This window comes from Primulina tabacum, chromosome 6 (assembly GCF_025594145.1).
Source record: "Primulina tabacum isolate GXHZ01 chromosome 6, ASM2559414v2, whole genome shotgun sequence".
NCBI lineage: Eukaryota > Viridiplantae > Streptophyta > Magnoliopsida > Lamiales > Gesneriaceae > Primulina > Primulina tabacum.
The window spans coordinates 38,390,085-38,412,056 of NC_134555.1; the positions used below are offsets into that span (position 1 = coordinate 38,390,085).

At 36.1% G+C, this 21,972-nt stretch overlaps 1 protein-coding gene and 1 long non-coding RNA gene across 3 annotated transcripts; both read left to right on the plus strand.

Annotated features, from left to right (window-relative positions):
• The first annotated feature begins 4,771 nt into the window (after positions 1–4,771).
• Positions 4,772–8,933, plus strand: LOC142549392 (uncharacterized). Of its 2 annotated transcripts, none has more exons than XR_012821204.1 (3): positions 4,772–7,325; positions 7,453–7,538; positions 8,376–8,933. It is a non-coding gene; the product is annotated as an uncharacterized LOC142549392 (long non-coding RNA). The 2 variants fall into 2 exon arrangements; XR_012821203.1 differs by lacking the exon at positions 8,376–8,933 and adding an exon at positions 7,905–8,214 and having other exon boundaries at positions 4,774–7,325.
• A 498-nt stretch (positions 8,934–9,431) lies between these two features.
• Positions 9,432–20,476, plus strand: LOC142549391 (transcription factor GTE8). The gene is made up of 10 exons (XM_075658318.1): positions 9,432–11,288; positions 11,525–11,573; positions 11,681–11,803; positions 18,877–18,950; positions 19,102–19,162; positions 19,245–19,319; positions 19,398–19,513; positions 19,608–19,674; positions 19,805–19,935; positions 20,023–20,476. Exons 1-10 carry the CDS (start codon positions 10,035–10,037, stop codon positions 20,290–20,292), a joined length of 2,220 nt encoding a protein of 739 aa, XP_075514433.1. The 5' UTR covers positions 9,432–10,034; the 3' UTR covers positions 20,293–20,476.
• The last annotated feature ends 1,496 nt before the right edge of the window (positions 20,477–21,972 follow it).

Consider the following 21,972-nt stretch of genomic DNA (forward strand, 5'->3'; position numbering starts at 1 on the left):
ACATCAAAAAACAAAACAAAAAAAAAATCAAAATGCACGTACACATTCTTCGTGAATCAAAAAAATCAAAAAACAAAAACATAAAAACCATGATTTTCGGTGCAAAACAAAAACTAAGAAGAAAGAATCAATAATATTTGGTTTGAGAGAAAATATACAAAGAAATAATGGGATACCAAAAGTCACCCTTTCAGCCGTTTATTTTCTGTGAATTGTGTGTGGAAAAAATGAGTGCAAGTCTAGAAGCATCCACATGTATATTGACTCGATTTAGGGTTTACTTAGTTGCGTTGGGCTACTTCAATATTTTGGGTTATTTATTTGTTGTCTTCAAAATTGTGAGAAAAATAAATGAGCTATTTGAATACAATGACACTTATATATAGATGTAAGTTTATTATAATAAAAAAATTTCATATATATTTTAGATGAACTGATTTTAAATTTTATTTAATTTTTTAGGTCTAATATATTTAATTCAATGATAGTATAAAATCATAATTTTCTCTTCAATTTATCAACTTTACTCTGATAACAAAAATTCACCAATTAATTTAGATGAATAAAAAATAATCATAAGTCATTATAATTGTATTTTTATAATTAGTTCCATTTATTTTAAATATTTTATGTTGTAGATATTTAAACAGAAAATATAGATTTGATAGTCAGAGTATCTCAACAATTTAGTTTATATGGTTCAGTCAAGATGCTTATTCCAATATCAATATCTCTGTTAAGTGATATTACAAATGGTATGATTTTTTTAATTCAATAAAGTACTTTTTTGGATTTTTTTTCTAATTTATAAATTATTGTATATAATATTTATCATTTCTTTGTGCACTTAATTTATCAAACCGAATGGTCAGAAATGCTTCTTTTGAAATACCTAGCAGCTCAATTACAAATCTCTCAGAGATCATTAATCTAACAAATGGTGATGATTTTCCAATTTCTTATGTTAGGATTTTTCATAAATTGAAGTATGTTCGTCAATGTAGATATTTAATGTGAATATTTTTTTAATAATGTTTATCTTTAATTAAAAAATGTGAAAATATACGTTAAGATGTTCTAATAATTAAATAAATTTTTTTGATTTTTAAAATTCACATTTTCATTCTACATATAATAATATTAGAATATTAAAATATAATTTTTAACATATTTATTGCATTATGTCAATAATATTTATTATTATTATTTTGCAGTTGAAAAATCTGGTTCAATTCATTTTAATTCAATTTCTATATTGGACAGTCAACACGGTTGCAATAATCATGACAAAAGAATCTCAATAACATCAATCATTATAGTTAAATTTTATGTTTTTATATAATTTTCAATGAGACTAATTTTAATTGACGAGGATGGATACCCAAGTTATAGACGCAAAGATAATGGGTGAACAATTATCAAGAATGGTGTTAATCTTGATAACATATTTGTTGTTCCCCATAATCGTTATTTGTTAATTCGGTACGGAGCCCATATGAATGTTGAATGGTGCAATCAATCTCGAGCTATCAAATATTTGGTCAAGTATATAAATAAAGGACATGATCGTGTGACTGCCTCATTCTATAAGAGCTTAGATGATGATAGTTTAGGGAAAAATGTTGATGAAGTTAATATGTACTACGACTGTTGATATATTTCACCTTGTGAGGATGCATGGAGAATTTTTGGATTTGGTATTCAATACAGAGATCCACCTGTCAAGCGTCTGAGCTTTCATCTTACGAACGAACAAAATATTATTTTTCAGATTCAGATGAAATCAGTACTATTCTCGATAGACCTATTATTAACTAGAGTATGTTTCTTGCTTGGATGGAAAATAATAAGAAATATTCAGAGGCAAGAGAATTAACATATGCTGAATTACCAATGAAGTTTGTTTGGAAGCAAGAAACACGAGAATTTCATTCCTAGAAAACAGAGATTTTCAATCGGACACATTTTTTGCGTTCCTCTTGGTTGTGGGGAAATGTACTATTTAAGATGTCTTCTCAATGTAAACTGTGGCGCCACTTGCTATGATGATATAACTTTTGTTAACGGTGTTCAATACCGTTCATTTCGCGATGCTTGATATGAATTAGGGTTGTTGAATGATGACAAGGAGCATATCGACGGCATTATTGAGGCAAATCATTGTGCTTCGGCACAATCTCTGAGAGTTTTAATTGCTACTCTGTTATCATCGAATTGTATCAGTCGACCTGAAGTTGTTTGGGAGTTATGTTGGACATATTTATCTGATGATATTTTATATAAACGACGTAACTTGCCGCAACACCAAGGTGTCCATGAACTAATAAATTTTTTATATATGTGTTTTTTAAATTTATATATATATATATATATATATATATATATATATATATATATATATATATATTTGTAGAATTGGAATTAAATGAGGATGAAATTAGAAGTTATGGATTGGTTGATATTGAAAAGCTATTGCAAAGCTATGGAAAGAGTTTACGTGAATTCCAATCAATACATTTTCCCAATGATCAATATTTTAGTCTTCGCCAAATAGACTAATATATGATGAGTTGCGGTTTGACATAATATCTTTGTCGCAAGAACATGATAAACTCATTAATAATTTGAACTCCGAGCAGTGTCGTGTATATGATCCAATAATGAAAGCAATTGTTTCAAATAAGGGATGAGTATTCTTTGTATATGGATATGGAGGTACTGGAAAAACATTTGTCTGGAAGACTCTGTCTGCATACTTGAGATCGAAGGGGGAAATTGTCTTGAATGTGGCATCCAGTGGTATAGCATCTCTTCTACTGCCTGGTGGAAGAACTGCTCATTCCCGTTTTGCAATTCCATTTAATCCCAATGAAGAATCAACATGCAATATCAAACAAGGGAGTCATCTTGCAGAGCTTATTGTAAAATATAAACTTATCATTTAGGATGAGGCTCCAATGACGCATAACTTTTGTTTTGAAGCTTTGGATAAAAGCATGAAAGATATAATGAGATTTGTCAATCGTTCAAACTTTCATTTGCCTTTTGGAGGCAAAACGGTTGTTTTTGTAGCGATTTTCGACAAATATTGCATGTTATTCCAAAAGACAGTTGGCAATATATTGTTCACACCACTATCAATTCTTCATATCTTTGGAGACATTGTATAGTTTTGAGATTGACGAAAAATATGCGATTACAGAATTTAGGTTATGATTAAGAATGTGCTAAAATCAAAAAAATTTCATATTGGATTGCTAATTTCGGAGATGGAAAAATTGGAGAACAGAATGACGGTTATGCGATAATAGATATTCCTGATGAACTTTTGATCAAAGATTGCAATGATTCTATTGCAGCAATAGTTGAGAGTACGTATCCGTCTTTAGACAACAATATCAACAATAAAGCATATTTTCAGCAAAGAGCTATTTTGTCACCAACACTTGATGTCGTTCAGTCCATAAATGAATACATGATATCTCTAAACCATTCAGAGAGAAGGTTGTATTTAAATTATGATATGACGTTTCAGTCAGATAGAAATGTTGATCTGCTGAATGTTGTGCATACCACTGAATTCTTAAATGGAATAAGATGTTCTGGAGTACCGAATCACGAGTTAAATTTGAAGGTTGGAACTCTGGTTATGTTGCTGCGAAACATAAATCATTATCTTGGATTATGCAATGACACTAGATTGATCGTGACAAGGCTCGGAAACCATGTTTTGGATGTACAAATTCTAACTGGAAGTTCGTAAAGTGCTTATTCCAAGAATGTCATTGACGCCTTCTGATCCAAGACTTCCTTTTAAATTTCAACTGAGACAATATCCTTTGATTGTATCATACGTAATGACAATAAACAAAAGTCAGGGGCAATCATTGTCTCATGTAGAACTTTTTTTGAAGAACCCTATTTTTAGTCATGATCAGTTGTATGTTGCTGTATCCAGAGTTACGAATCCTAAAGATCTAAAAAATTTGATATGTGATAGTGATAACAACCCGAAAAAATCAACGACAAATGTTGTATTTAAGGAAATTTTTCAAAATTTGTAATTTGTTTTTTAACTGTATGATCTATAATCCATTTAGTTTATTACTATTTTAATTTTAGTTATTTATTCAAATGTGCATTCTTAATAATTTCAATATTTAATTATATAAACTAACATCTCGTGCATCGCATATATATATACACAAGCAAATTTGTATGCTCAATTTAGTAAAATCCCCCAAAATGAATTTGCTAAATGAGAAAATTATATATAATGTAAGTATCCGTTTAACATATTAAATATTTAATAATTAATATATAATATATATGTTATTGGACCAATTCATAATGAATATGTTATCGTATCATGTCAATTCAATGACTTTTCAAATTTCAAATTAGAATATGATCCTTTATTGAAATTAAAACCACATTATTTTTATTACAGTTACTGTTTTGTACATAGTACATAAATTTATATGTGTATATGATATAATTGATAAAACATTATGCCATTCATTGACTAATACAAACGTGATATTATTTTTTTTTTAGCCGAAATACAAAAATGACTCTTTTATTCAGTGTTTCATTGTGAAGATATATATGTATATGAAAACAATATATATTTCAGTTTGATAAACAGTCATGTTATGGAGAAAGTGAAACAGATTATCGTACTTATCATTGATTAGAAAAAATAATTGTCAGTGCGATTCCAATCCATTGTGTTTTGCAACAAGTTCTATCCATTGTGTTTTGCATTAGAACTTGTTGCCTTGCTAATCGTTGTAAAGGTTCATCCAAAGTTCTTAAATTTTATTGATCTAATGGTTCGATCAGATATATGTTGGACAGACCCGAGTCAATACAAGTCAACGAAATACTTGGATAAAGTGCGCACTCAACCTTCAATCCATAATTGCAACTTCACGCACTTTTAGTTGAGGTGATTGCTGCTTAGTGCTTCCATCCATGAATGGGATTGTTCGAATGAATTAATTTGAGGTTGTGAGAGGTGATGCATAGATGATGAACTACGATCCTTTTATTGGCAAGCAGCTTATTGTTATTTTGTAAGAATTGCTTGTGAGCGTGTCTTTTGCTTCGATAGGAACTTATTAAATCGTACAATGAAGCTAGTTCCGGACCAAGTTCTGGGGTTTGTTTTTGTTTTTACTTATTATTGGATTAATCCCTTCGTTATTTTCTTTTAAGATTATGTGCAACGACTTAACTTTTTAATGTTGGTTGCGTTCTTGTATAATTTTATAACGTTGTTAAGATATTAATTTCCTCGTCCTTTTTACTCTCTGTGTTTTTTCCCCTGAGTTGATAAGGGCTTTTGGTCGCTCTTCCTAGAGTTGGTGTATCTATTGTGTACGACTAACTGAATATTCTCAAATGAAAAAATCCCTTGTCCCTAAAACTTAATCCATGAAATTTTCTGAAGCCATTAGTTTGGTTTGGTCAGTTTGGTCTCTGAGTAAAACTTCGGGTTTTGTTTTGCATACTTGAGGATGAAAATGTTGTTTGCAGAAAGAGTTGTCGGCATCTAAGAGTAGTTGCTTTTGACTTAAGTATTATTATCATAGATAACAGCTACGGGCTAAATACACGTGTAACAGATTATGTCTTTTGCAGTTGGTTCACTCGTCAATGTTCAAATCGTTTCTGCTATTCATAGGTTGTTTAAATTAACTACTACAATGTTGTTTTCCCGTCTGAATTTTGATGCAGATGTCTGGTTTATTCGGTCTTTGTGTTAGCATTTGTTTAGCAAATTTGGTAAATTTCGGGATTGTAAGTTCTCACTTCTCAGTGGTGTGTAAGTTTATCAATTCACTCCTCGCTGAATTCTTCTCACCATAATTTGGGGCCTATTTTTAGGCATGCTACTGGTCCAGGTTGGACAAGTTCTTAACTGGTTCCAGTGCATGGATGGAAGGAACATATTCGATCTTGATTCCCACTGGATCATACTGGTTCTAGTCAGCTGGACTGACTGGACAAACCATCTCGGTTTCTGCACCTGTCATGGATCAGTGTCAAACTGAGTCAAACCATTGTCTCAAGTATAAAATATGAACATTAGAATGGGAGAATGAAGAATTAAGATTGATACAATTTTCCATACAACCTTTTAAAGGGCATAAACCACTGGACATAGCACATGAAATTTGTTACCGGTATTTTGAATTGTTTACAAGTTGTACCATTTGAAAAATATAAATATTTAAACATCAACAAATCTGGCAGTTTTCTTTCTTCGTCGGATTGTGCTCCGTAATTCATTCCTGTGAAATGATCTCTTTTTGTTGTGAAATGATCTCTTTTGGTTGGGTCCGGATCAACACACCCTCTTCGTGAGCATCCCTATATGTTTTTACATATTCAGTATGTTGGTTTCATTACTCTGTGTTTGGATGCAAGTATTGTTGCTATTGTAGCGATCGAAATATAACTTTTGAGCTGCTGTAAAATTTTAAAAAATGAATTATCCATTACGACGAACTATAATTTTTGGTGGTGTTGTAAAATTTCAGTCGTGTGATTGATACATGAGAGGTGGCATATTCGATTCTTATGAGTTGCCTCTATTGTCATGTGTGGCTGTGTTTAGATGGCACGGTGAATCGTGCTGTTACCAGTATATTATATTTTTGGTATAATGACGTCCGTTTGGTCCTAAACTGCAGTCTTTTTGTAGTTTTATACATGCAAACTACCAAATTAGTATATCTACGCTCTTGTTATCTCTTTCGGTTTCATGAACAAACTATAAATTTTTTTTGCTTTACCCCACTTTATCCTATTTTTACTTCCTATCGAGGTATGATTCTTGGTGATATAGAGCATGAACTACCCGTCTTCCTAAAAGTCTTGATTCATTGCCAATTTACACCTCTATCAAATAGCATCCATCTCTACCCGTTGATGCTTAACGCAGCTGTATTGTCTGGCCATTTTAAAAACGGCCTTCCAAAGATCCTAATTTGCCATGCTCTTGTAATTGCCAAGAATCCAGTTAGTTCAATTTGATTCTCTCTAAATGACAATGATGTTCAATGACTATGCAGGTTGTCTACGTACTCAGCTATGGCTTCCTTCAAAGCATTTTTGAACAGCCCTGTTGGTCCAAAAACAACTAACTTTTGGGGCCCTGTAGCTAACTGGGGATTTTTCCTGCCGTATGCTTCTTTTACCACGGTTCAAATGTAAAATCAGTGCAACTTTTCTCTAAAATATTGGCAAACTGGTTTTGCAGGGGATGCTAGACATGAAGAAACCTCCAGAAATGATATCCGGCAACATGACTGGAGGTTAGAAGTGAAGTTTCATAAACTGATTATTTTTTAAAATTTCGGTTCTATCTTACTTTTTTGCTTTTATGATACCGCAATGTGTATATATTCTGCTTTGTTAATGAGGTTTGCATGGATGGTACAGCCTCGCAACTATCTGCTACTTGCCTGCCATGCCTCTAACGAGTCGGTTCAACTCTATCGATTATCTCGTTGGGCTAATGGTCAAGGGTAAGTTTCCTGAATTGTAATTTGCCAAGTCTTGTTCTTGTTTGCCCTCTGCATAATCTAAATGAATCTACCCATGTACGCACCAGTTTCTTGCTCCATTTAATCTTTTTACCGATACATTTTCTGCTTGGTTAGTTTCTTTGGTAATCTTAATGCATGGTGGAACTTTCACTTGTGGCACATGGTTCTATATCTCCAGATATTTAGAATACTCCAAACCCCTTTTGGTTCCCCGCCCGGTTTCCTTTTCATTTCATTCTGTTAATTTTTCATTACTTTTTTCCCTCGCTCAAGTTTCATCGTTTATGCAATAATGGTGAAACTCTGCAGAAGAAATTTAAGCAATTTTCTTTATATTCTCCTTAGGTAGTTGGGAGAAGAGAAGAAAGAAGCAGTTTCATCTACGTGGATGGACACACTGCATTTCTGTTTAATTTTTTGGAACAATGAAAACAAACGCCCGGTTACCCTGTCATTCAAATCGATTAACAGAACTGCACAAGTAGGCGCAGCGAACAGCTGTTGATCATCTTAGTCTCTGTTTGATAAAATTTTCACCCTCATTTTCTTATTTATATCCAGCTGTGTACAAAATGCTGTGTTGTTCTAAAGATTTTGCTCCTTGAGAACCAATGATATTTTGTATTGAAAAGCTCCTGGTTGTGGCACAAGTGCTCAGTAGTGTTAGAATATATTATTGTTAGCTCTCAAAAATAGATTAGTCATTTTACTCTTTTTGTGTTTACCTAGCTATATAAAGATATTTCTTTGTATTCTTTCTTAAGTTTTATTTACTGCGACTTGAGCTTTTCGTTCACTCTCTATTTCTTGAAGCAGGACATCCCCATCGAGAATCCCTACTCAGAACCAGAACCGGTGGAGCTAAGTGGTTTTTTTCCCCAAAATTTTCATATGGTTTTGGTAGTAACTTTCATGTTCAATTTTTCCTTTCAATTTCCGGCCTTATTTTTGTTTTCTCTACCTTTCTCCAACACATGGAGACAATTTTTGTTCTAGCTAAATGACACACGCGATGAATGTGCAAGATTATTATATTTTCAACCATAACATTCAAATTCAAATAATTAGTGATGTAATTAGCTTAAAATAAACGCATGTAATTAGCTAAATGAACAAATTCAGGTAATCTACCACGGTATATTTTTGTTAATTATTATTGGTTAAAATACAAAAGGTTTTGTTAATCCACACACTTAAAAATACAATAAGGCTGCGTTTGGTAGGAGGATAAAATAAACTAATGATTAGTACGTAAATGATAAAAAAAATGATTGTGATAGAAATGTGATATATGAGGTAAAATAATATTATATTTGATACGATTTTTAAGTATGAGATAATTTTGAATTTTATGATGAAATGACAAAATTGCCCTTTTCTTTGTTTTTTCTTCTTTAATATGGCGACGGCCCGGCAACGGAAGTGGTCCGACGGCCGGCGGCGGTCAGCGGGAGGCGGCCCGACGGCGGAGGTCGGCAAGTCGGCGTCGGGAGGTGGTCCGAACATTGGATTGGTTAAATAGGAGGGATTGAGTTGGTTAAATAAAAATCTAATCATTAATAGGAGGGATTGAGTTGGTTAAATAAAAATCATACCAAACATTAAATTATGTGATTTAAAAATCATAAACTCATCTAATCACTCCAACCAAATCAAATGCACCATAAAGGGTTAGTGTATTTAGTATTATATAAAATTATATAGTGAAATAAAATTTTAATTATCAGACGATTTTTATTTATTTATGGACTTGAATATTGTTTTTTTTAGATACTGGAATTATTTGACGCGATCAACGGTACCCGTTGGATTCAGCCGCAATCAGATCAACGGCTAGATTCAATGCAACATCGCCTTTAAAGTTGAGGAGATCCACCGAGGTCTGAGCGCATCACAGATCCCAACTCCAAAATCGTAAGCACTCTCCCTCTCCTCTCTCTATAGAAATTGTTTTGTATCCATAGATTTCGTAATTTCTAGGGTTTTGTTTTTTTGGGTTTCGTCTATTTGTTCCATGCGAAATCTGTCGGACCCACCGAACACTTTTTTCACACACTGTTTCGGCCCTGAGTACGTTGTTTGATCTCTATTCTAAACCCCAGCTTTTGGGATTTGGAGCCATTTTACTTGGTTACTTCCGTGATTTTTACTTTCTTGGGCTTCGTTGTGATGTTTTGTGTCCTCGAGTCAAACTAAGATAGTTGGATTTAGGGCTTGGTCTTGGCGTTTGTGTTGTCTTGATTTGATCAATCTTTTGCTGTTAATCTTGCATTCAGAAGGATTCCAAGTAATCTTTCTGGATACGAAATTAATCACTTTGTGGGTGACTGAAAAGCCGAAACCTTTACAAGTTTTTCGTTTTGAAATTTGAAATTATTGTACTTTGTGGAGTTCCTAAAGGTTGGTCTCTCGTTGGCACCGAGTGAGATATAACTTGAATTCTCAAAGAAGTATCCGAAGACTGTGTCAGCTGACATGAATGGGAATACATGGAAAATTTCCAAGGGTTATTCCTCCAGGCCCGTTTCAGATCATCGACAAGCAGTGGAGGCAGTGGCTGAATCAGAAGGCTTTGGTAGCTCAGGTCAGGTTGCTGGGGAGTTCACTGCATCAGAGGAGTCTTCTACTCCAAAAAGAAAACGCATAAACTTGAATATGGATCCTTGTGATAGGTTGGGTCTGCAAATGCAGGTGTTGTCGGTGTCTAAGATGTCTAGTTCGGAGAGGAAAGATTTGAAGGTGAGGCTGAAAAATGATCTTGAAAAAGTTAGGATGCTTCGGATGAAGATAGATTCGTATGGAATAGGTGCCATGGTTTATGAACCCAAAACTGATAACTATATTTATGAACGTGAGTCAGTTAGAAGTGCTACGGAGGAAAAAAAGCCATCCTCTATGAATGAAATGGTTATACCATCAGGGGAAAAAAAGGCACCTTCTGGTAAAAACGGTTTTCGCGCAAAAGGTGGAGCTGTGGCATCTGCAGGAAATGAGATAGCAAAGCAGGGTGTAACACAGAATACTAAATGCATTATGTTGATGAAACAGTGTGAGACATTGTTAAATCGTTTGATGGCACAAAAGCATGCATGGGTCTTCAATGAGCCAGTTGATGTTGTAAAACTGAATATACCTGATTATCGTAGTATTATCAAGCATCCTATGGATTTGGGTACAATAAAAGGCAAGTTGTGCGCTAATCAGTATTCCAGTCCAATGGAGTTTTCAGCAGATGTGAGGCTTACCTTCGCAAATGCTTTGATTTACAATGCACGTGGGACTGAAGTCCATCGTATGGCGGAGGAGCTGAGTATATTCTTTGAAATGAGGTGGAAAGCAATTGCGAAGAAAATTCCAGCCGCGGAAAGTGAATCCAGGGCTTCAAAATCCAGTGTTATGATTGAACTGCATGTGCCGGCTTCTAAGAAGCAGAAAACCACTTCTTTAAAAAACCAGGTCAATAAAGAAATTGATAGGCCATTAATGAGTAATCTTGAGAAACAAAAACTGGGTGCAGAGTTGGAGACCTTGTTGGCAGAACTGCCCGACAATATAATCGACTTCTTGAAAGAGAGTACGATGAATGGGAATCAAGTGAATGAGGATGAGATTGAAATTGACATTGACACTCTTAGTGATGAGACGCTATTCATGTTGAGGAAGCTTCTGGATGCTTATCTGCTACAGAAACAGAAAAATCAGGCAAAAGTAGAGCAATGTGAAATAGAGGTGCTTATGTACAAGTGCTTTTGCATCTGGATACAAGTTTTATAATCTGATGCACTTATTATTATCTCCACAATGCATGCATATGATTTGTTCTTGACCACTTTTAAGTGTATCATTACAAATGTACAAGTTCTTTTGCATCTGGGTACAAGTTTTATGATCTCATGCACTTATTATTATCTCCACAATGCATGAATATGATTTGTTCTTGACCACTTTTCAGTGTATCATTACAGATGCGCAACCATTCAGGATTTAGTGATTTATCTGTACAGCCGTGCAAGGGTAATTTTTCTTCTGGACAATGTTGCATTTGATCCTGGAGTTTAGCTTCATATATTCTTGGTTTAACATCATTGTTTTTTCCCTTTGCTTTCCCTAACAAATATCAGACAATGGGCCACCTTTGTCCAGTTCCCCTGCAATGGGGATTGATAAGGATGCTGCCAGAACCGATGTCAGTAGATACAGTAACTCAAGAAGCTCCAGTAGTGAGCTAGGCTCCTCATCCAGTGGTTTGTGCTATTATGAACCCTTTACACACTGTTTTATCCCATCAGTTTATAAGTTTTTTCTATCTTGTTTGGTGTCACATGAAATTTCAATGTCCGCCCTACTATTTTTGGATGCATCATGAATGATAGACATCATAATTTCCCTTCAGACAGCCGACAGGAGATCTTTTATACAACTTACTATTGGTGTATCTGTAATTTGAAATTAACATCTGCTGCATTTTATTATACCTTAAGGCCTGGAACTTGCATTGAGATTTTGGCGAAGAACACACCAGTGGACACACTCCCTTTCTCATATCCAATTGCTCAAAGGCCTTTTGAAAATGATGAACACAGTTGCATCCCTAGCATTGTAAGAGTGAATCTCGTTAATGGTCCTAAGGCTTTGATCATAGATTAGTATGTGGAAGAAAGAAGTAAAACCGATTAAACATGAGATAAGAATATAAAGCATCACGAGTCACTATGTTGGACTTTTATTGCTAAGCATATTGCGTATTATGGTAGTCAGTTTTTTTCACATTTAATCAGCACCTGTCTAACCACCTTAAAGATATTTTGTGCCATACCCGTGGAATGCTGAATTTCGACACTGCTGATTTTCCTTTAACAATCTTTAAAAGGTATTCGGCGCTTATCATGTTAAGAAGAGTGGTTTGCTATATGCTATTCATAGCTTTACCTGCAACTGTCAAGTAACTTTCTGATTTGGTATCTGATTGAAACATGTTTGGGAAAATGATTTTTAATGGACTTGCATTTTTTTTTGATAAGAAACTAGATATTATTAATAATAGAAGTTTTACAAAGCAAGCGGATGAGTAATCCGCACGATGACTAAGAACACAACATATTATGCACTATCCTAGTAAGATCATGCCCATACATAATTCCAATCCCTAATTAATTCAGAAATAGACAAATGTTGAAATTCTTTAATAATGATTGTCCAGCTCGCGATCCTGACCTTTATCTTCTCCCAGACTTCGTCTGTCGTGTCGGAATTTTCTTGAAAAATTCTTTTGTTTCTCTCCAACCATATAGACCAAAGCGTACAGTGTATGACAATTGGCACGAAGCTCTTAAATTTTCTGTTTGTAACTCCTCCCAGCTCCATGATTATCATATCTGCCGCGTTCCTCGGAAGTATCCACTGAAAACCCAACTCTATAAAGACTTTTGTCCAAATATCTCTTGCGAAAGAGCAATGCACCAGCAAGTGGTCTTGATTTTCTTCTTGTCTCTGACGTAACACGCACCACTGAGGACACAACATACATAGGGGCCATCTTCTTTGAATGGAATCACAAGTGGGGAGTTTCCCCAGAGCTACAATCCACGCGAAAACCCGTACTTTATGAGGGATCGGTTCTTTCCTGATTCTTTCAAAGTAAGGAAAATGAGGAACAGATGAACAAGGAAAGAATGAATTGTAAAATGATCGAACTGAGAACACTCCTGACTGGTCTTCCAACCAGAGTATAAAATCCCCCACACCCCTCTCTAGTCTAACAGAATCTAGAACCCCTAAAAGGTTAGTGAACTCACCCACTTCGACCTCATTTAACTCTCTTCTAAAACGAATGTCCCAATGAAAGATATGATTGGGTCCCTCAGAATGCGATGCAAGAAAGCTGTTAACCGGTTTGTTTGGAGTTGTGCAAATCCTATAAAGTGAAGGAAAACTCTCTGAAAATGACTCCCCCCCTCCCAAACATCTTCCCAAAATCGAATGATATTATCCTCTCTTAACACCGCCCCAACCAAAGGAAGAAAAGCCGGGTAAGATCGATAGATAAATTTCCACGGGCTTCTGAAAGTTGTGTTCCTTTCCAAACCCGCATCCCACCCATTTTCTTGAGTACCATAAATGCTTATTATCACTTTTTTCCATAACGTATCTCCTTCCAATGACCCTCTCCACCACCATTTCCCCAACAATGCTTGATTTCTTAAACCTATATTCCCCACACCCAATCCACCTCTGTCCTTAGGTTTAGTAACCTGTTTCCAGCCGACGATACGACAATGCTTATCCCCATCTGCACCATCCCACAAAAAATCCCTCATCAACTTTTCCATCAAGTTCTCAACCCTTCTTGGCACTTTAAATAAAGACGTAATATGATGGCAAAGCGCTCAACACTGACTGTATCAAAACCAATCTTCCCCTCTTGAGAGGAAGGCTTTTTTCCATGAAGCTAGTTTCCTTGCCATTTTTGATAAGACCGGTTCCCAAAAGTCTATCTTCGATGGATCACCACCCATTGGAACCCCTAGGTACTTTATTGGCGAGATATCTTTTTTACATCCACTTTCCTGTGCCAAAGCATCAATTTCATCATCCGGATAGTTAATTCCCACAACCGGACTTTTTTCCAAGTTTATTTTCAAACCCGATTGAAGACCGAAGCAATTAAGTATATCTACTAATGCGACTACATGCCTCTTCGACTGAACCAAAAATAGTGTATCATCCGCAAACTGAATGTGCGATATCTCCAATTTCCTTCTCCCAACTTCGAGTCCTTTTACTTCATTCAATCCGTTGGCCTTATCAACCATTCTACCCAAAACATCAAGTACTAAATTAAACAGGAAAGGGGACAATGGATCCCCCTGTCGAAGTCCTCGCTCCCCCTTGAATTTTCCCCTCGGCCTTCCATTAATGAAAATCGAAAAAGTCACACTCGAAACACATCCCCTAATCCACATCCTCCATCTTTCCCCAAACCCTTTCATATTCATGACATAATCCAGAAATCTCCAATCAACATTGTCATATGCTTTTTCCAAATCAACTTTGAGAATCCATCCATTTTTATGTTTCCTTCGATAGTCCTCCACCACCTCATTAGCAATTAGGCAACAATCCAGAATATGTCTCCCCTTAATAAAAGCACATTGTGTCTCCTTGACAGTTTTATCCAAGACTTTCTTAATTCTGTTAGTCAACACTTTTGCCACTATCTTGTACAAACTCGTCGTGAGACTAATTGGTCTGAAATCCTTCACCTTAATCGCGTCCCGTTTCTTTGGAATTAGGCAGATATATGTTTCGTTTGTGATGCCATTAACCACCCCTCTTTCATAAAATTCCTCGAACACTCTCATCAAGTCTGCCTTAACCGTTTCCCAATTATGTTGGAAAAAAGCCATTGTGAAACCGTCAGGGCCTGGCGCTTTCTCACCGTCACAGTCAAACACCGCTCTCCTAATCTCTTCCTCTGAAAAATCAATCTCCAACTCCTCCGCCTCCATCGACTCTAAGGGACACCATTCCACTCCATCGATCACCCCTACCCCAACCCCATCCGATTTTCTGTAAAGATTCTTATAAAAGTTAAGTATATGCTTCTCAATCTGTCTCTCCCCAGTGATCATTGTTCCATCCTCCAACATTAGTTTATCTATCGTAGCCTTGTTCTTTCTGTTTGTCAATACTGAGTGGAAAAATTTTGAATTTTGGTCCCCTTCCTTTAACCATTTAATTTTCGATCTTTGTTGATCCATTCGAAATCTTCTAATTCGCACCTCACTGTTTTTCTTTCCTCGTGTAAAACTTCCGACCACCCTCCCTCGGACTCTAGCACATCTAGCCTCTTTATCATCGATGTCAACTCCTTGTACCTAACACCCACATCTTCAAAAACATCTCGGTTCCATTTTGATGCCTCAACTTTTATTCCTTTCAATTTGAGCATGAACTTATACCCCTCCCACCCCTGACAGCCTACATTACTCCACCACATCCCAACCAAGTCTTTAAATGTATGGTGTGAAAGCCAAGCATTCTCAAATCTAAACGGAGTAGGACCCCACAACACCTTAGTAGTGTCAAGTATCACCGGACAATGGTCCGATGTAATTCTGGGTGGCACTGTATGCCTGAAATTGGGAACAATTCCCTCCATCCCCCGGCGAAAAGATATCTGTCTAGTCGACAACAAATCGGATGTACCCTTAAATTTTACCATGTATACTTTGCGTTCAAGAGCGGAGGGTCATGAAGTCCCAACTCCTCTATCAATCTGTCAAAACACATCATGCTCGTAGTAATCGAATTGCTATTCAGTTTTTCTCCTGCATTTCGGACCACATTGAAATCTCCTCCCAGGCACCAATTTGCCCCACAAATAGTGCTCAGTCCAGCTAATTCATCCCATAACATTTCTCTTTCTCTTGGTTTCACTGGTCCATAGATAGCAGAAAACCACCACTTATGCTCTTCACTTCCACTAATCTCAACCGAGACCGAATGATTCCCTATCAGATTGTTGCTCACCACCACCACCCTTGGATCCCACATAACGAGTATACCCCCCGAGCTCCCAACCGAAGGCAAATAAACCCAATCAACAAATCTGGCTTTCCACAAGCTGGCCACAAATCTTTTATCAATCAACTCTTGCTTAGTTTCCAAGATAACCACTAAATCCGGAGCTTCCTTACGAATGACCGCACGAACAAGCTCTCTCCTTTTTGCCGCCCCTCCTCCTCTTATATTCCAAGTGCATATTTTCATAACAAAGATAAAGACCCCTTCGAGGTTGTTCCTCGCTCATAATTAATTCACCACTTCAACCTGCTTAATTCTCTTCTTAAAATTCCGGTTGACTTCTTTACCTCATCCCAACAATTTCCTTCTGTATTTTTTCCCCCACTGTGAACTTTAGTATCAGAACTTGTATCCATGTTAGCCCGTAAGGAAATCTCTCTCTCGTTACCCGACGTTACATTGACCTTCCCTGCCCCCCTCCTAAGTAACCAGTAGACAACCCCAACACTGTGAAGGAAGAAGGTAATAAACAATGAAGAGAAAAAGAATGATTAAGAGAAGGGAAATGATTACCGGTTAGTACCTTTCCCACATTAGGTATTTCGTTAACGCGTGTAATTGGCTCAATGATAGGCGAAGTATCCTTCGACGGTGAGAGAAGTCCCTTCAGTAGCGCCTCATCCTCCACAATATTAATTGATTCCTCTGTTTTGAATGAGAGTTGACTATCGGAATCTGAAATATAAAGCTCATTCTGCAGTAAGTCGTCACTGGAGTCATCAAAATCTGCTTCTACACTGTCATCTAAATCATGAATCCCCAACCCTCGGCCATTAGCAGCACCAAGGAAATCTTCTTCAACTTTACCATTGGCTAGTAACTCCTCGTTATCTTTGAGTCTTCTGCTGTAAACCTTCTCGTAATTTGGCATCCTTAAGCACTTATCTGTACTGCCATCCGAGGTTGTTTTCTTTTCGTCCTCATCTTTACTCATAGAATGAATCGGTGACTGTGAATTTTTGTACATCTATTGCGACTACTTTTCCCATTATCTTGGACACTTTTCCTTCCAAAGCTGTACCCAATTTCTCATTACTTGTTGAGATTCTGTGATTGTTATCTCTTACCAAAGGAGTCCTCTTCGTGCATTGTTTAGTTAATCTCGTGTGGTCGTCGTAACCAGTTTTTTCCGGAATTTCTGATCCATTTTCTTTCCTGCAGCATCACATTTTGTTTTTGCCTCATTCATCATCATATTTCTTTGAACATTTGTGTTGCCCCAACCCGCAACTATTTTCTTGCCATTCACAAGTACTTGAGCATAAGTTTGACGCTCGTACTGCTCGTAAGCTTGTGAGTCAAAGGAATCTACACGAATTCTGATATCTAAGCTCCCTCCTCCCATCTGGATCTTCATTTTTTTAGTTATGAATCCTCCAGCAGTGCCCTTCACCTTTAACTTGGCTGATTCCAGATCGCGAAATTGCAAAGTTTCCTTGCTGATCTCCAACAGACCCCCACATCGATCCCCAATAATTGCGAAGGTTTCCCTCGAACATAGGTGCCACGGTATCCCATAAATACTCAGCCAACTGTTGCAGCATCTGTCAACCGAATCAGTAGTGTTAATGTCCGGCCTCCATTCATCGAAAATCAAAGACACCCCACCGTCGAAGAATCCTTTTTTGAGCTTCAAAAAATAAGAATACTCATCCGCATTTGATGGCCACCACACTGCTTTGTTTGCTTGAAAGGGAAATAATTCGACTACTTTGTTTGCAGGTTTTCCAAGGACCGTTCGAATCAAATCCCAAGCAATATTCGCCCTGTTTCTTATAACAATGAGTGCCTCATGCCACTTCAATACCGTTTTTTCCTTATCATTGTCTTCCTTATCTGCCATCAGTCCTTTTGTAGCATCCCTTCGTCTTGTGCTATCTTCATTCTCCATTGTGCTTCTTCGATAGATTTTGTGTTCTTGATGTACAATTGGTTGACGGTCCCTTCTGGTGTAGCTCCCTGATAGTAATCTGCCCAAAGCCTCTGAAATGTTCTTCCATCCCACTGATTTGAAACCGCTCGGCACTATTGTAATTTGCTTTCGTCCCCTCGAATCGAATTTGTTCACTTCAACAAAGCTTCCACGTAGCTTCCACGTTTGTTGTTAATTCTCTGTGCTGTGAATATCACATTCTTTCCCCTATATCGATGGAAGTCCACGCTTGAATAGGTATTGTTGATGAACTCCTTGAGTTTCGAGCTTAGCCATCTGGCCTCGTCACGATCGAAATCCAACATGTAGTTTGATTTCCTAGTTCTTTCCCCTATCATCTTAAATACGTTGCGGTTTTTTTATAAAACCTAGAATAGGAAGAAAAATAATATGCATGCTTTGGGACGTGAATTTAAGTATGAGCTAGAGTATTTGACTTTGTGAATTTATACCTTCACCCTTGGTTTGTCTAAAGCCTCATAGTTGTTCTCAGCACACTTGACGTAGCAGGCTGTTCAATTCTTGTTGGTAAACATTTGCTGAATCAGTTCACAATTTGAACAGTTATGATATGTTATGATGTTACGATGTGTCACCATGTAGTATTAACACAACTTTATAGAGGTTTGTGCTTTTAATTTCTACATCAAACTTAATTGTTAGAGGTACTATTTATACTAATGTTCTCTATGGAGGTAATTTACTCATGGTGACACATGCAATGGAAGGTAGAGAACAAAACGATGATGTGAATCTATTATGTATGAATCTAATATCTCTAGGTTTTTGTTCGTTCAGATACAGATTCTGAAAGCTCTGCTCCTGGTGAATTACATGTTGCAAAGGAAGCAATTCCTTCAAGTACTGCTAATGTTAGTTTTCAGTTGCCTGTGTATTCCAATTGCTTCCTTCTCCTGTTTTCCTTTTGTTTAATTTTTCTTGTAACTGCCATTATGATGCAGTTACCTTTTGAACTTTCATTGGCTTGTGACTTATTTTCTTCCTATCCATTCATAACCCCAGGAAAATGTAGAAGTGAATGTAGATGAGAAGGAAAACAACGTTGGTTTTCTCAACGATGGAGGTAGTCACTTTTGGGTTTTGAAAAATTTTCAATAAGTTCTGTTTTCATTCTAAATTTAACATATATTTTGAGTTATCTGCAGATTTTTCGGACAGGCAAAATGAGCATAACTTATGTTTGAGATCTTCCCCTACCGGGCCTAATTGTTTGCAAGAGGGTAAGCAATGAAAAACCATGAGGAAATGTATGCTATTACAGTGCAGCATCATCTCACCAACCAGCTGTATAATTTTAGGGGAGAGTGCTCCACCAGAGAGGCAAGTCTCCCCTGATAAGCTTTATCGTGCTGCTATATTGAGAAGCCGATTTGCTGACATTATTATTAAAGCCCAAGAGAATTCCATTGAAAAAGTATGCATGTGGATTTCATAGATTTGTGAAATTGCAGCCTGCTGCATTCTATCCATCTCCAGCAGTATTACTAATAGTAGCTAAAAATTTTCAGGGAGAAAAGCCAGATCCAGAGAAGCTAAAGCTTGAGAGGGAGGAGCTTGAGAGGCGTAGAAGAGAAGGTCAGAGTCAAAAAGCAATTATGTGAATGAATATATGTGATTGAGTTGTATTCTTGCTTGGTGCATGAAATTGGAATGTTGTCATTAAATTTGCTCATGAAATGGTGTTGTGGAGTTTTTGTATTACCAGAGAAAGCACGCTTGCAAGCTGAAGCTAAGGCTGCAGAATTGGCTCGAAGAAAAGCTGAAGCAGAAGCTGCTGCAGAAGCTAGAAAGAAAATAGAACTTGACAGGGAAGCTGCACGTCAGGCTCTGCAAAAGGTTATAGTAGATAGTTCCTCGTAATTGAAAAATTATGGAAAATCCACTGTTTCATATTCTTTTATTTAATCCTTGAGCTCTCAACAGATGGAGCGGACTGTTGAAATCAATGAGAATAGCCGGTTTATGGAAGATCTCGAAATGTTTAGGGCTGCACCTGACGAGCACCTGCAGAACTTTTTGGAGGAGAGCCCTGAAAATTCTGAAAACTGCCACGGTAGTTTCAAATTTCAGGCAAGTTGTAATCCATTGGAACAACTAGGATTGTACATGAAGAACGATGAAGAGGATGAAGAAGTTGAACCCCACAGCATTCCTGATAATCCAAACGATCCAGAAGAAGGAGAGATTGATTGATCAATTTTTTTGAATTATTCAGGGTTCGATCAGAGGAGTGAACTTGAACCTAAGCTCGGTATACATCAAAACCCTTGGATTTCATGAAAATTCATGTTGGTATGCAATATATAAACAAATGTGTCCTTGTTTCTGTTTCTGTCCAAGTTGGTGCTTAATTTACTAGATCACTTGATTTGCTATCTGTTCCGTTCCTCGCGATTCTTTTCATGAAAGATCACCATTGTGGATTGGCTCGTCGTCTTCGTGCACTGTATGCGCACAATGGGTAATGTAAATTTATCAGCTAACGCAGCGCACGTAGGTTGCAACTGGTTTTGGGTTATATTGTACGCGCTTTTGCGGAGCATGAGAGTAGACTTTTTATTCTGCATCACATTTGAAACAAAAACCATACGTATTTCTCCCAGCAAGAGAGATTAATTCGAAGCTCGATTATTTTTTCAAGTTCTTAAAATCGGATGCATTAAATTTTGTGAGTTGATTTTATCTTATGTGAGCATTGCAGGTTATAATCAATCATTGATAGTTAAAGAATTTGACTGCTACAAATTTCAATACCTATAAATATTTTGATGTCCTTTTGCCGAGAATTATAAAAGTTTAATTTAATAAACAATGGCTATATATATACATACAATTTGTAAAAACAATTTAGTAACATGCGGTATGGTTCTTTACATAATGTGTAATACATTAATTTATATTTTAATAAAAAATTAGTATGATTTAATGAATAATTATATTATAATATTTTGTTAATTTAATTTCAACTACATTCTAATTATGTTAGTGATCATGCGGAATAATGTATAGAAGTTACGAAGGGAAATTGACATATTTGGAATTGCAAATTTGACTAGTAATCTTAATCAAAGGCCAAAATTTATTAGATTAGGTCTTTTGTGAGACGGTCTCATGAATATTCATCTGTGAGACGGGTCAATCCTACCGATAGTCACAATAAAAAATAATACTCTTAGCATAAAAAATGATATTTTTCATGGATTACCCAAATAAGATATATGTCTCACAAAATACGATCCGTGAGACCGTCTCACACAAGTTTATGCCTACATCTTTAATATTTTTTTGGTTATGCATCTTTTGGATTGATTTTTTTTATAAAAATGTTAGTTTTATAATTATATTTTTGTCAAACAAAATTTATTATTTATATTTATTTTAGGCCATTCTGATAATAATTCTTGATTACCCACCTGACAATTACCAAGTAATATTATGTGTAATGTAGTTGGGAAAAAAATTAAAATAAGAATCAACTTTCAATGTAACTCAGGTTAAGGAATTTTCCCAAGCAAAAAGAGATTTAAAAAACACATAAAGGTGAAGTCGGCATCCATGTTTCAGGTTTGTAATGATATTATACACCATAATATTATGCATTGTATAAAAGTTATATATTCTTTCGAGAAAGATAAAGTTGACATGTATTCATATTAAATTAGCGAAACTCAAACTCAAAATTCTACAAATTGAAAGAGAATTAAAGTCAAGGGGTACAAAAAATTGAGAAACAAATGAGTGGATTAAGACATGCAAAAGCTACTTAAATGTAAAATTTCGATTCTTTTTATTGATCTCCATCTCAATTTGCTCCTAAACAAATGAACTTAACAAATAAAACGAGATACTGATTTTAAAAAAAAAATTTCTAGA